General features: G+C 44.1%; 2 protein-coding genes across 2 annotated transcripts in view; both read right to left on the reverse strand.

Moving 5' to 3' along the window:
• Positions 1-1,022, reverse strand: part of LOC139458451 (unhealthy ribosome biogenesis protein 2 homolog) — a 50,733-nt gene extending 49,711 nt beyond the window's left edge. Inside the window, exons 1-2 of the mRNA XM_071239891.1 lie at positions 973-1,022; positions 196-338 (exon numbers count right to left, since the gene is read on the reverse strand). Of these exons, the coding sequence (XP_071095992.1) occupies positions 196-299 (104 nt within the window). The 5' untranslated portion in view covers positions 300-338; positions 973-1,022. The remainder of the gene's footprint in view (positions 1-195; positions 339-972) is intronic.
• Positions 1,023-1,854: 832 nt separating this feature from the next.
• Positions 1,855-9,474, reverse strand: LOC139457429 (unhealthy ribosome biogenesis protein 2 homolog). Its single transcript, XM_071238828.1, has 6 exons — positions 9,457-9,474; positions 8,071-8,221; positions 5,722-5,842; positions 5,158-5,295; positions 2,660-2,794; positions 1,855-1,899 (listed from the first exon to the last, which is right to left on the reverse strand). The coding sequence occupies exons 1-6, from the start codon at positions 9,470-9,472 to the stop codon at positions 1,855-1,857; spliced, it is 606 nt and encodes a 201-aa protein (XP_071094929.1). The 5' UTR covers positions 9,473-9,474.
• Positions 9,475-15,974: the final 6,500 nt, after the last annotated feature.

A 15,974-nucleotide genomic window follows, 5' to 3' on the forward strand; every position in this document is an offset into this window, starting at 1 on the left:
AACCAACCAACCAACCCTCCTGGCTACATACAAATTTGATACCCCTGCACTAGCATCATACATCTCAGCAGCCATTCTAGTTCTCAAGCATGTTGCGCATTTTGCACTGAATTCCATACTGGGAGTTTCAAGGACACATTCCCCCCCCACGGGTTACATTTGTTTTATTGGTTATATCTGCAACTCTGGCACTACCTGTTGAAGAGGGCTGTAAACAGGCACTGGTGTAGGTCTTCTTGGAGGGATTTGGAGGAGGAGTCATCACCACGGCAACCAGGTACTTGATGGCAGAAAAGCATCAATGGAACCAACAATTTGTCAATTGTTGTCTGCAATACCTGCGATGAGAAAAAGGGGGCTTGTCATGACGTACTCTGAGCTGAATTAATTCATTGAATCCCAGTCATGACATACTCTAAACTTAATCAATTCAATGAATCCCAGTCATGACATACTCTAAGCTTAATTAATTCAATGCATCCCGGTCATGACGTACTCTAAGCTTAATTAATTCAATGAATCCCGGTCATGACGTACTCTAAGCTTAATTAATTCAATGAATCCCAGTCATGACATACTCTAAGCTTAATTAATTCAATGAATCCCGGTCATGACATACTTCCAGCTTAATTAATTCAATGAATCCCAGTCATGACATACTCTGAGCTTAATTAATTCAATGGATCCCAGTCATGACATACTCTAAGCTTAATTAATTCAATGAATCCCGGTCATGACGTACTCTGAGCTTAATTAATTCAATGAATCCCAGTCATGACATACTCTGAGCTTAATTAATTCATTGAATCCTGGCACCAAGTAGGTAAAGATGGTGATTTTCTAGTTTGAAACAGAACATTGCAACTGAGTGAAGAAAAAAATGGACAGTCTGAGCTTTGATTGTACATGATACCAGGACACAAATGTGCTAAATGTGGAATGGTGGAATACAGGGTGGTTGTGGGGACTCACCTGTCTGTGATTGTGGTGAGTGGCCTGGGCTGTGGTATATGCTGGTATGACATGGGTAGAATACAGGGTGGTTGTGGGGACTCACCTGTCTGTGGTTGTGGTGAGCGGCCTGAGCCGTGGTATATGCTGGTATGACATGGGTGGAATACAGGGTGGTTGTGGGGACTCACCTGTCTGTGATTGTGGTGAGCGGCATGGGCTGTGGTATATGCTGGTATGACATGGGTGGAATACAGGGTGGTTGTGGGGACTCACCTGTCTGTGATTGTGGTGAGCGGCCTGGGCTGCGTTATATGCTGGTATGACATGGGCCAGGATGGAATACAGGGTGGTTGTGGGGACTCACCTGTCTGTGATTGTGGTGAGCGGCCTGGGCTGCGGTATATGCTGGTATGACATTGGCCAGGATGGAATACAGGGTGGTTGTGGGGACTCACCTGTCTGTGATTGTGGTGAGCAGCCTGTGCCGTGGTATATGCTGGTATGACATGGGCCAGGATGGAATACAGGGTGGTTGTGGGGACTCACCTGTCTGTGATTGTGGTGAGCGGCCTGGGCTGCGGTATATGCTGGTATGACATTGGCCAGGATGGAATACAGGGTGGTTGTGGGGACTCACCTGTCTGTGATTGTGGTGAGCAGCCTGTGCCGTGGTATATGCTGGTATGACATGGGCCAGGATGGAATACAGGGTGGTTGTGGGGACTCACCTGTCTGTGATTGTGGTGAGCGGCCTGGGCCGTGGTATATGCTGGTATGACATGGGTGGAATACAGGGTGGTTGTGGGGACTCACCTGTCTGTGATTGTGGTGAGCGGCCTGGGCTGCGGTATATGCTGGTATGACATTGGCCAGGATGGAATACAGGGTGGTTGTGGGGACTCACCTGTCTGTGATTGTGGTGAGCAGCCTGTGCCGTGGTATATGCTGGTATGACAAGGGCCAGGATGGAATACAGGGTGGTTGTGGGGACTCACCTGTCTGTGATTGTGGTGAGCGGCCTGGGCCGTGGTATATGCTGGTATGACATGGGTGGAATACAGGGTGGTTGTGGGGACTCACCTGTCTGTGATTGTGGTGAGCGGCCTAGGCTGTGGTATATGCTGGTATGACATGGGTGGAATACAGGGTGGTTGTGGGGACTCACCTGTCTGTGATTGTGGTGAGCGGCCTGGGCTGTGGTATATGCTGGTATGACATGGGCCAGGATGGAATAAAGGGTGGTTGTGGGGACTCACCTGTCTGTGATTGTGGTGAGCGGCCTGGGCCGTGGTATATGCTGGTATGACATGGGCCAGGATGGAATACAGGGTGGTTGTGGGGACTCACCTGTCTGTGATTGTGGTGAGAGGCCTGGGCTGTGGTATATGCTGGTATGACATGGGTGGAATACAGGGTGGTTGTGGGGACTCACCTATCTGTGATTGTGGTGAGCGGCCTGGGCTGTGGTATATGCTGGTATGACATGGGCCAGGATGGAATACAGGGTGGTTCTGGGGACTCACCTGTCTGTGATTGTGGTGAGTGGCCTGAGCCGTGGTATATGCTGGTATGACATGGGCCAGGATGGAATACAGGGTGGTTGTGGGGACTCACCTGTCTGTGATTGTGGTGTGCGGCCTGGGCCTTGATATATGCTGGTATGACATGGGCCAGGATGGAATACAGGGTGGTTGTGGGGACTCACCTGTCTGTGATTGTGGTGTGCGGCCTGGGCCTTGATATATGCTGGTATGACATGGGCCAGGATGGAATACAGGGTGGTTGTGTCTCCGTTATCCTCCAGTGCACACAGCTGGCACACACTGCACAAGAGGCTGGCCTGGGAAGAAATATACACGTCATACTCGTTAGTACTAGAGGTTCATAAAACAACACAATATTTATGAAACATATAGCCTAACAATCCATATCGCATTTCTTGTCAAGTACGCTTAACGGACAAAATGCACACACTAACCTTTATGATTATTCGTGTTCTCTATATCAGATGTCATATTTTTATCTAACAATGCATATTTTACTGATAAAAGTTCATTGTTTACATTAGTAGATCCGAGTAAAAGCAGGGCCTCATGCTCTGTTTGACAAGGGAGAGAACTCAATCATATCGCGGTACAGAGAAAAGTTGTGTATGGAGGTCCGAATTGGACAAAAAGAGGACATAATTCTACCAACCACTTGGTATGATCATGCCAGACATCAGTGATTTGTCCAGACAGGTGCAAAGACAGCACAAGTAAAATTCTAAATGTGTTATCAGCAATAGGTATTCAATGCATATTTACCGAAAAGTAAGAGAAAAATATTTTAAAAATCAACAACAAAATATCTGAAATTATATTCTAAGATTGTTTTTAAAAAAAAATGGATGACAATAATTTGTCACAAAATGGAAAAACGTTAAACGTCAACAATAAATATATAAAACGCACTCCGAGTATGCCCAAAGTATGTATTTATCTTTTGGCTACTAGTGAAGAACGTATTTCTAAGTTTGGCATTATGGCCTTTATGATCTCCCAATAGATTCTGGGCACAGAGCGGCAAAAAATGTGCAGACTATGTAACTTACGTTTGCTTATTAGTCGCCATGAATATGCAGATGATCTAGTTCAGGTCGATAAAGAAAGTTTACTTGGGGAACTGCGGATTATATTGTTGGCCATTGACAGATGGGGGTAAGGCAATATTAAAAAAAGATGCCAGAAGTATTTATTAACGCATTAATAACTCCTTACTTACAGCAGACGGAACATTCCGAGTGAGCGCTTCCTGGTTACTGATTTGCATTAATAGACAGTTGCTAAGAGGCGTGTCCCGCGTGAATTACCGGAAATCACAAATGCTCCGAGTATATATATCTTCCGTAAACACCCGTAGCGAGTGGGTTATTCTATTTATTACACATATTTATATTAAAGACGTTTCAAGGAAAAAAAATGTTGCCGATTAAAAATCAGTTTTTTTGTATAAATCTGCATGTGAAAAAATCACTGCCCACTCACTCCAATCTCATTACTCAATTAACGTGAAAAATATAGTTCTGTTAAAAAACTTTAGAGAACCCATTATTGCAGTCATATTTTTGTCTGATTTACACAGCGTACACTATCTAACATCGATAATAGAAGACAAGCCTAAAAAAAAGTTCCTCAGGTTTTTTAATCGAGGCTTGTTTTTTGACAAGATCTCGTCACTGACAGTCACTGCTGTTGTGCACCATAGCAGAGACATGCATTTCACATTGAGAAGAGTGTGAGTGAGTATGGTTTTACGCCGCTTTTAGCAATATTCCAGCAATAACACGGCGGGGACACCAGAAATGGGCTTCACACATTGTACCCATGTCGGGAATCGAACCCGGGTCTTCGGCATGACGAGCTGACGCTTGAACCACTAGGCTACCCGACCGCCCCCACATTGAGAAGAGGAAACATGGAAAACTCTGGCAACTAAAGTTCATTTCAAGGTGTCAAAAGTGGTAATAGGATCAGGGTTGCTGGAAATAATGGTGAGCTGTGTGATCTACAGATCACTTCACACAAAATTTTGCCAAAATTAATTTAAACAAAATTGAATTAAATTTTGAAAAAAATTGATAAAATTACAACAGTAAGTCCAGGCATACAATGAACACTTAATAACCAGATAGAGTAACAACAGGTTTAATTGCGTACTTCAGTACAGATTTGTTGACGTGGTATTTCTGGAAGTGTCTGGTGTTACGTGCTCACAGTAATGTCTACGAGTTGGGGAGTGAGTGAGTTGGGGTTAAAGCCGCTGTTAACAGTATTCCAGTTATATCACGGCATGTCAGCTTAATGTGGGAGGAAAGCCCGAAGTGATGCAGGTCTTAGACCTTTACCACTTCGGTGAAACCCATGAACACGGGTATGGTGCTGACAAACCTAGAAACATAATCGGGGCGAACCGGGATTCGAACCCACAATCATAGGTTTCTGGCGTGCCCAAGCGACACAACTCTGCACAGCGAATTGTGGCACCTTAGATGACTGGGCCACAACTCACTATGGCTTTTATTATGCGCACCCCCTCTACTCTGTGTATTTTGGAAAAAGGGTGTGCACCATGTCGGGAAACAAACCCAGGCCTTTGGCATGACAAATGAGCACTTTATCCACGAGGCTACCCGACCTACCCCAAATAAGGCTGAATACTTACCAGGGTGTCATACTTGGCTGTGAGGATGTATGACAGGTGGGTGGAGGTGATGACGACATGACAACTACCCACCACGTGTCTCGTCAGCTGCTTGTCCCCGGGCTGCAGCACACACCGCTGGAGAGCATCCACGATCACCTGGGACGGAGGAGGGTTTAACTGATTCAAAGGTGTGGTGCAATTGGGGTGAGTGAGTGAGTGAGTGAGTGAGTGAGTGAGTGAGTTAGTGAGTTAGTATGGGTTAACACCGCTTTTAGCAATATTCCAGCAAAAATCACGGCTCGGGGCACCAGAAATGGGCTTCACACATTGTACCCATGTTGGGAATCGAACCCAGGTCTTTGTTTTACCACTAGGCTACCCGACCACCCCAAAATGTTGAATGAGGGTTTTGGGTTTAAACAATGCTTAAGACAGTATTACTAACATTGTGAGTGACTTGAGTGTCAATTTAATGTAATGTATGTTGGTAGAAGTTGACCAATTTTGTGAAAAGATCTTTAGGAGATACCAAAGGTTGCTGGGGACCAATTCCAACCCAGAATCTCTACGGGGATCACTCACCTGTCCGAGAGAAGGTTTGACCAGGATGCTGTGTCCCCCCTCCTCTGAACACCCCCGGCTGTGGAGGATGCTGTACAGACATTGCCACACCCACGCAACATCATCATCCGTGATCTGGTACCTGGTGCCAAAATACATACAATGTTCAGTGAAAATCTTCAATTTAATTAACTCAACACCTAGTGAGTGAGATGGCCGTAATGCGGCTTTTAACAGTATTCCAGTTATCTCCCCGCGTGTCAACTTACTGTAGGAGGATTGCCCGAAGTGATGCAGGTCTCGGACGTTTACCACTTTGGTGAAACCCACTAGCACGGGTATGGTGCTGACAAACCTAGAAACATAACCGAGGCGAACCGGGATTCGAACCCACAATCATAGGTTTCTGGCGTGCCCAAGGGACGCAACTCTGACAGCGAATCGCGGCGCCTTAGATGACTGGGCCACCCGTGCCCCCACTTACTGTAGGAGGATCGCCCGAAGTGATGCAGGTCTTATAGGTTTACAACTTTGGTGCTGACAAACCTAGAAACAACCATGGCGAACCAGGAATTGAACTCATGATAACATGGGTCTTCAGCAACCCATGCTTGACGTAAGAGGCAACTAACGGGATTTGGTAGTCAGGTATTCTGACTTGGTTGATGCATGTCATTGTATCCCAATTGCCTGGATCGATGCTCATGATGTCAATCCCTGGATTGTCTAGTCCAGACTTGATTATTTACAGACCGCTGTCATAAAGCTGGAATATTGCTGCATGTGGCTTCAAACAACAAACAAGGTGGTGAGGTGAAATGGGATTTAACGTCACGTCCACGATTATTGCACTTATATAGCGACGTGCATGCACGTGTGTGTGTTTGTGTGGCTGCTTGTACTAGTCCGGACTGATGCCGATTTATAGTGCTAGCACACAGATACCATGCCGCAGTTTGACATAAATACCCCACTCAGGCACAGTATACTGACTCCGAGCCAACCAGTCCTTGTTTTAGCCCCTTAATGCCGAGCGCCAGACAGGGTAACAACAAGTACCATCTTTTAACGTCTTTTGGTATGACGCGGCCAGGGATCGAACCCTGGACCTTCCGCTCTCCGGGCGGACGCTCTACCATTGGACCACGGAGGCTAAACAAACAAACAAACAAACAAACCAAACTAGAACACAGCTAGGGCTAGAGCGGGATTTGACCCCACAACCATGTATTTCTTGCCTAAGGTACAACTCTGCACCGCGGCACATGGTGCCTCAGACAACTGGGTCTCCCATGCCCCTTAATCTATGTGTGACTTGAAGCTTTTGTTAATTCTTGAATCTCCTGGGCTAGAGTGAGTGAGTATGGTTTTACGCCGCTTTTAGCAATATTCCTGCAATATTCCAGCAATATCACGGCGGGGGACACCGGAAAATGGGCTTCACACATTGAATCCCGGTCTTCGGCGTGATGAGCAACACTTGAACCACTAGGCTACCCCACAGCCCTCCTGGGCTAGAGTGAGTGAGTGAGTGAGTGAGTGAGTGAGTGAGTGAGTGAGTGAGTGAGTGAGTGAGTGAGTGAGTGAGTGAGTGAGTGAGTGAGTGAGTGAGTGAGTGAGTGAGTGAGTGAGTGAGTGAGTGAGTGAGTGAGTGAGTTTGGTTTTAGGCCGCTTTAAGCAATATTCCAGCAATATCACGGCTGGGGACACCAGAAATGGGCTTCACACATTGTACCCATGTTGGGAATTGAACCCAGGTCTTCGGCGTGACGAGCGAACGCTTGAACCACTAGGCTACCCCACCGCCCCTCTTGGGCTAGAGAGTGAGTGAGTTTGGTTTTACGCCGCTTTTAGCAATATTCCAGCAATATCATGGCATGGGACACCAGAAATGGGCTTCACACATTGTACCCATGTTGGGAATTGAACCCAGGTCTTCGGCGTGACGAGCGAACGCTTGAACCACTAGGCTACCCCACCGCCCCTCTTGGGCTAGAGAGTGAGTGAGTTTGGTTTTACGCCGCTTTTAGCAATATTCCAGCAATATCATGGCATGGGACACCAGAAATGGGCTTCACACATTGTACCCATGTTGGGAATTGAACCCAGGTCTTAGGCGTGACGAGCGAACGCTTGAACCACTAGGCTACCCCACCGCCCCTCTTGGGCTAGAGAGTGAGTGAGTTTGGTTTTACGCCGCTTTTAGCAATATTCCAGCAATATCATGGCATGGGACACCAGAAATGGGCTTCACACATTGTACCCATGTTGGGAATTGAACCCGGGTCTTCGGTGTGACGAACGAAAGCTTGAACCACTAGGCTACCCCACCGCCCCTCGTGGGCTAGAGATGACTGAAAGGTATCTTACTTCTTCCTGTTGACGATAAGCCCAGCAACCACGTCGATAAGGACGGAGTGCTTGTTGGGGATGTAGACAAGGTTGGAGCACCAGGCGAAGTGAACAAGTTGCAGGCGGTCTTGCAGTCTGCAGGTCTTGTCCTTGATCTTGTTGAACAAACCTGAAAATGAATTATTTATTTTTAAACGCACTTAGCAATATTCAAGCTGTATGAGGGCTGTCTGTAAATAATGAAGTCGGGACCAGGCCATCCAGTGATTGACCTAGGGTAGCTGTACTCTTCTTCTTACTTCTTACACAGAATCTTCAAATTACTCATTACTCATACAAGATATTTATATATGCATTGACAGAAATCCAAGGGGCGTCATTCAGCTTAGCTTCTATAAATATTTCAATCTGGGCACCATACAAGTATTAAAATCAGCCTTTATAAAATACATGGACCCCCTTGACTTTCATGCTTAATTTTGAACACTGATGTGCTTTTTTTACAAAACTATTTACAATTTTACCATTAACAAAATCAATCTTTAATGCTCCCATGCTCTATTTTGTTTGTTTGTTGTTTAACGCCGCACTCTGCAATATTCCAGCTATATGACGGTGGTCTGTAAAATATACTAGTCTGGACCAGACAATCCAGTGATTGACATCATGAGCATCGATCCACGCAATTGGGATCGATGACGTGTATCAACCATGTCAGTGAGCCTGACCACCTGATCCTGTTAGTCGTTTTTTTACGGCAAGTATGGGTTGCTGAAGATCTATTCTACCCCTGATCTTCACGGGTCTCCCATGATCTAGCAAAATGTCAAATTAAGGGTCTAAATAACATGTTTCAAAGACAAATCTCAAAATTTAAGTGCAAACATTTTCCAACGTTGTGAACTAAAAACCATTCTTTTTTAGGATAAGAGGGATTGCCGTCTAAGCCACAACTAAATGCAACACTCAAAATAACGCATGATGTTACCGAGTGTGTAGTTTGTGTTGAAAGGAATACAATGTTTTAAAAATAATAAGTTATGGTTAAAATACAAAATACGTGTCCGCGGTGAAACATGTCATTTACCCATCATGTTACAAGAGTTAACTATCACAAGAGTGAGTTTGCAACTGATCATCTACAAAGGGAAAGGGAGTATGCATAATTTGTATATAACATTATTTTCCCTAAATATACCATGCAGTTGCTTGGTCCACGTGGGACACGTGTTTGGTTGGTCATTCTTTAAAAACATGTTATTCTATCGATTAAGTGAATCTGACGTCTCAAAATCGAGGAAAGCAGAATCGTCAACGTTAAATTTTTTTAACTGGATATGTAAAATAGATATTTTGAAACCATATGCCTAAATATATATGAAGAATTCAGATCTAGCCCCGTACCTGTGTAGGACGCCATATTGGAAGGGTTACTCATTTAGAGTTACATCCCCTGAATCGGTGAACTCGCGGTCTCAACGCCTAAAAGTATGCACCCTTTCTCAAAGTGGAGGCCCAATTAAACGTTATACATGTCCCAGCATGATAAATTTAAAACTAATATAAGTTCACATTAAAAAAACCTTCAAACTGATAAAACGTATTCTATTAAATTTTCATAAATTATTGCATGCAGTGTTTCTAAAATTAGGGAAGTAGTTCTGTTAAACCACAGGACCATTTAACTAATAATAACAATATAAAAAAAAACTCGCCAAAAAATCATTGCGAGTGTTTTTTGGTTACTATTATTAGTTACATGGCCCCGTGGTTAAACCTTGTATGTTGAAGGTTCCATTAAACAATTCAATTTTGTGGCACACTGTCTGATTTTCTCTGCAATTGACAAACGGAATTGGTCCTCTTTTGTCAGAAAGGGTGTATAACCGAAGCGTCACGAGGAATAATAGCCTAGTTGGGATAGCCCAGTGGTTAAAGCGTTCGCGCGTCACGCCGAAGACCCGGGTTCAATTCCCCACATGCATGGTACATTGTGTGAAGCCCATTACTGGTGTCCCCCGCCGTGATATTGCTGGAACATTGCTAAAAGTTACGTAAAACCATATTCACTGACTCAAAACGGAAGAACGATCAATAACTTTCAGATACTTGCACATGTGCATTTTAGCGATTCTCAATGCTGATTGGTCATTTGAAGCGATGTGACGTCACAGTCCTTCTTTGTAGAGAGAAAAAGCGATATGACGTCATCCATTGTTCAAGCTATAATAAATATAGAATACTAAACGAGCTCCCGTGTAATACCAATTTTATGAAACGAGTGAATAGTTCTGGTATCTGACGAGCGAAAGCGAGTCAGATACCACAACTATTCACGAGATTCATAAAATTGGTTTTACACGGGAGCGAGTTTAGTATTTTATTTATTACTGGCCATTTATAACGTTTTTAGAATTATACTGTTGAGTGTGAATAGGCTGACACCTACACGATACACAGCATAATCCAACTGAGTATAACACAGTAATACTTCAAATACGTCAAAAGTTGAAACGTATGAATTTAATACCATCCAACGGTCCACCTTTAGAATTCAGGCGTCCGTTCCACAAAATTATCGTAGCGTTAAGGTTATTGCAACTCATATACTTTAACTTAGACCAACGACTGTCGTTGCGCTACCGTACGATCGCCTTGTGGAGCGGGGCCTTGCACCTCAAAGTTTACAATCACGTCACAATACCCGATGACGTAATTTGTGGAATTTTGTTGCAAGATCCTTCGGCGAAACAATGCCATGTGACGTCAGCCTAGCAACAAGGTTGCTGGGGTCATCGAGCTCCTCTCAGTGATCTATCATCTCCACACACAACGTCGTTGAATAAGCCAAGGGATGTTGAGAGCTTTCAATATTTGTTCGTGAAACGTGTTCCGAGAGTACATAAGCACGCGTTTTGGTATTACACAATGTGTAATACCGCTGTATGTTTATTAAACGGGTGATCTCTTCACGGGCAAGTAATAATTAAATTTTCGTTGTGTTCATGGAAATTCCTGCATTCTGATTAGCTGAATTGGTCACGTGTTATTGCATTCATTTCCCAATGAATGTAAAAAATTAAGCCACGCCCACCGCTGCGCACTACTTTTATTACTGCGGAATGTCGGGGAATCCCAATATTACAGTCGAGGGAATTCCCTTTCTGCTCACGTGTATCGTCATGCACAGGACATTTAGCGACTTTCATGTATATTCATTGTCCAAACTACCCTTTGAAACCGAAGGCCGAGAATGAATAAAACAGCAAATGTGCAGGCTCTCTCGCCAGTTTTTTTTCCCGCTCGCCTCGGTTCAACTTTCATGTCTTCGCGTTTCATTTCTTACTAGCATTTCTCCAACTGTTTTACCGTAATCAGGGAAGTAATGTTTGAATCACGCAGTAAATGACCATGTTATTTGAAACAGCCGCCTTCTCTCGGACATATTTCTTCCGGTTCGTTACAGTCTGACTGTTGCAGTTCTTTTCGCCTCTTGCCTTAATTGACAGGTCAAATGAACATTGTTTTAATCCCACTCTCCGTTGATTGGCTACTGACTGTGTAGGCGTGTCAAGTTATGTGCATAAATTAAACGATCACCTGATTCATGTCACGCCACTGTATGTATTCCTACACCTGGAATGTTCATCAATGCCGTCATTTTTGTCTGTTTTGAAATATGCAACTGTTTGGGGTTAAACTATTGTAGATAAAACATGTTTTACGTTGTCGAATTTAATTATAAGCATTGACTGTGTATTTTTTTCTGTTCATTGAGGTATGAATCGAAAAACCGATGTGCAAACTTTTGTAAGAATCCGCTACGCGGACGCGGATTCATACAGTTTGCACATCGGTTTTTCGATTCATACCTCAATGAACAGAAAAAAATACACAGTCAATCCTTAAATATAAACGATTACAGGGTTACGTCATATGGATAAAAGGCTGCCTTCAGTGAAGTTTCATCATCCGCGCTAACATCGTTTTACACTTCGTCAACCATATTGGGACAGCGTGCATTTTACAGATAGTTACAACCATCACATATCGTGCTTATAATCTTTGTTGACTAAAATCTCTATAATATCTCTAAAAGATGTGCGATTGAGATTCCCGCAGTTACTGGAGTGAGTGAGTGAGTATGGTTTTACGCCACTTTTAGCAATATTCCAGCAATATCACGGCGGGCAACACCAGAAATGGGCTTCACACATTGTACCCATGTCGGGAATCTAACCCGGGTCTTCGGCGTGACGAGCGAACGCTTTAACCACTAGGCTACCCGACCGCCCCCGCGGTTACTGGAAACAGGCAAGGCACGAGTTACTGTTATTCGTTTAAGATTTGGTACACATTTCATATTGACGTGAATGTGTCCTGATGGTGCTTTGCGCTTTTGTCAGCAATATCCCTCTGGTCTGAGGCTACACTAAGTCAGCCAGGCCACCACAAGCCTTTTCTCCATATCCGTCTTTTCTTCACTTCTTGGGCGGTGGTGTAGCCTAGTGGTTAAAGCGTTCGCTCTTCACGCCGAAGACCCGAGTTCGATTCATGACATGGGTACAATGTGTGAAGCCCATTTCTGGTGTCCTCCGCCGTGATATTGCTGGAATATTGCTAAAAGCGGCGTAAAACCATACTCACTCACTCACTCACTCACTCACTCACTCACTTCCCCACAAAGTGGCTTACCCGATACAAAACACCATTGTCCTTCACATTAATCTAATCTATATAGGACATCTGAAATAGGCTAGATTACAATGTGTCAAGGTCATGGCTGTTCTGGACCCTGAAAAGGGATTAAAACGATTTAGATAGTTATCAAGGTCAATTATGGACTGAGTTGGATATTTAATCTAATTTAAGCAATATGTTAAGAGGATCAAGGCAACAATCTTCCCCATAATGCTGTGTGTACACATCTACAGAGAAAACTGATCCCTATGTCGAGACGGGCGCTTTAGCTCTCCTGGTAGCATATCAGATTTTGTTGTTGTTGTTGTTGTTGTTGTTGTTTAACGCCGCACTCAGCAATATTCCAGCTATATGACGGCGGTCTGTAAAGAATCGAGTCTAGACCAGACAATCCAGTGATTGGCATCATGAGCATCGATCTACGCAATTGGAATGCGATGACATGCATCAACCAAGTCAGCGAGCCTGACCACCCGATCCCGTTAGTCGCCTCTTTCGACAAGCATTGTCGCCTTTTACGGCAAGTATTGCTGAAGACCTATTCTAACCCGGATCTTAACGGGTCGGTAGCGTATCAGAGACGTTGTAGATGTGTTACTTTCCGTAAATATAAGTCCCAAAGCTCCACACAGCGACGTTTGATTGCACAATCGGCGGAGTCGTCTAAGGCGCTAAGATTCTCTTGGCCTATTTGGCCCCCGGAAACCTTGGACCATGTGTTCAGATCTGAGTCGCCCTGATAATGTTTCTAGGTTTGCTAGCACCATACTTCTGCCCGTGATAAACGTCTGAGACCTGCATCACTTCGGGCTTGCCTCCCGCATCAAGTTATATAACTAGCATAGCATAGTCGCCTTTTACGGCAAGAATGGGTTGCTGAAGAACTATTCTACCCCGGATCTTCACGGGCCTCCAGCATTGAAAGGGAGGGGTCCAAAGAATAAAAAAAAGGACGGGTCATAAATAACAAAATCCTCTCTCAGATACTTTTACTGCCTTCAACATACTACATTTGGTTTTCAAAAAGTGGGTGGTGGTGGTGGACCGAATCCTCTCTCGTTGGTCCAGCCAAAATATAATTCCATAATACCAGGTTAGTTCGGCAAGGGTGTAAACCGGACTCAGTCAACTCCCTTGCCTCAGGAAGATGATCTATGCCAAGTAAAATAGAAATGTTTAAGCCGATACATCAACACCACCCACCTACCCACCACCACCGTCACTGCCACATTGGGCCCGTGAAGATCCGGGGTAGAATAGGTCTTCAGCAACCCATGCTTGCCGTAAAAGGCGACTATGCTTGTCGTAAGAGGCGACTAACGGGATCGGGTGGTCAGGTTCGCTGACTTGGTTGATGCATGTCATCGATCCCAATTGCGTGGATCGATGCTCATGTTGTCAATCACTGGATTGTCTGGTCCAGACTGGATTATTTACAGACCGCCGCCATATACATGTAGCTGGAATATTGCTGAGTGCGGCGTTAAACAACAAACCAACCAACCAATCCTTATAGTTACATGGTGTGTATGCATTCGGAACAAACCAGTGGCATTCCACAAAACTCACTCGTATTTGAAAAACACATTTTGTGACTTTTAATTATATTAATTTTGCAAATGGGAACTTTTTCGGTGTACCTGTTATGCGGCCAGTATGACATATGCAGATAGTGATATAACTGTTCTTGTCCTTGAGGACGCACACATAACCATATTAACACAACTCTGAAGTACGCACAGTGTCGCCTTTCAGGCGCTCTGTTCATCACGTGACATCCGTCAGGCTCCATAGCCCTCTCTGTAGCCCACTTAGTATCTGTTTGCGGGTCAGAGGCAGATTACATACATCAACTATCAGACATTAAAAACTCCCCGCCAAACTGATGTAACGCACGATACGCGTACATTGCACTTATGTATCGCGTTTTAATGTATCTAACCTGGACACCGTTCCATAAAGCGATCTTAGCGCTACGACTATCGTAAGCCAGTGTTAAAGTATGGGATTTAAGACCATCTTAACGCTAAGATTGCTTTGTGGAACGGGGCCTTTGACGACTTGTCCTAAGAAGTTTTATATATTGTTCTACAAACGTGAAGATCCGGGTTAGAATTGGTCTTCAACAACCAATGCTTGTCGTAAGAGGTGACTTACGGCTTTGCTGACTTGGTTAATGATGTCATCTTATCCCAATTCCGTATATTGGTGCTCATGATGTTAATCACTGGATTGTCTGGTCCAGACTCGATTATTTACAGACCGCGATCACATAGCTGGAATATTGAGTGCGGCGTAAAACAACAACAAACAAACAACGTCCTAATAATGAATTATTCATATTGTTATAAGGTTAAAATGCATCTAAAAAACATTAGAAAATGATAACAAATAAAACCGTTATAGCTGCAATGAGGAGTTGCATTAGATATAGTTTGTGACAGAACTTCTAGTTTGAAAGGAATCAATAGATAAAAGACATTTCACATTTATCACAAGTGTATTCTGGACATTTCATAATTATCATTGGATTGGTTTCTGGCTATCGTCCATTAGTTAATGAAACAAATAGAGAGTTTCAAGGTATATTTCACTTGGAGCTTCCGGATGCGAGTCACAAAATCAATAGAGAGATGAGCAATCTGGCACGTAGGCTTCTGTATTTTTCCGATTACGACAAACATGAGTTCATGGTCAGATCTAACTTTAACGAAACAAAATGAGGTATTGTGACATGTGACAAGGACAGGCCAGGCCCGAACACTATAAAATGACACCTTCAACATTAGGAGAGGAGAGCGCGGTTTGCAATCGATCGAGTCGAATCCCGATCGTTCTAAGTTTCCCCAGTGAGTGACGAGTCTGGCCGGTCTGATCCTGTCCTGTACTGATAGATGGGCTGAGAGTAAGTTAAACTAGGTGAGTATAAAGCTGGTGTTGCGTTTCTTTATTATGCGTGTGTGAATGCTGATAGAGTCAACTTGGAGTAAGGGTCGTTAGACCAATCACTCCTTGACGGAGCCGAGCCGCAGCGGACAAGGCGAGTGGCAATGTCTTGGCGTAATTGACCACAAGGACCAGGAACGTCAATACATTTAGTAACTGTATTAGGGTCGCACTGGACGCCCGAAAGCAGTTACTACAATATGTATACCCAACAAATACCGGGGGGAAAGAATACGTTTAACGCTATCATATTCAGTTGATCGCATGCACCCACT

This window comes from Haliotis cracherodii, unplaced genomic scaffold, assembly GCF_022045235.1.
Source record: "Haliotis cracherodii isolate W230 unplaced genomic scaffold, xgHalCrac1.p SCAF_12, whole genome shotgun sequence".
Lineage (NCBI taxonomy): Eukaryota > Metazoa > Mollusca > Gastropoda > Lepetellida > Haliotidae > Haliotis > Haliotis cracherodii.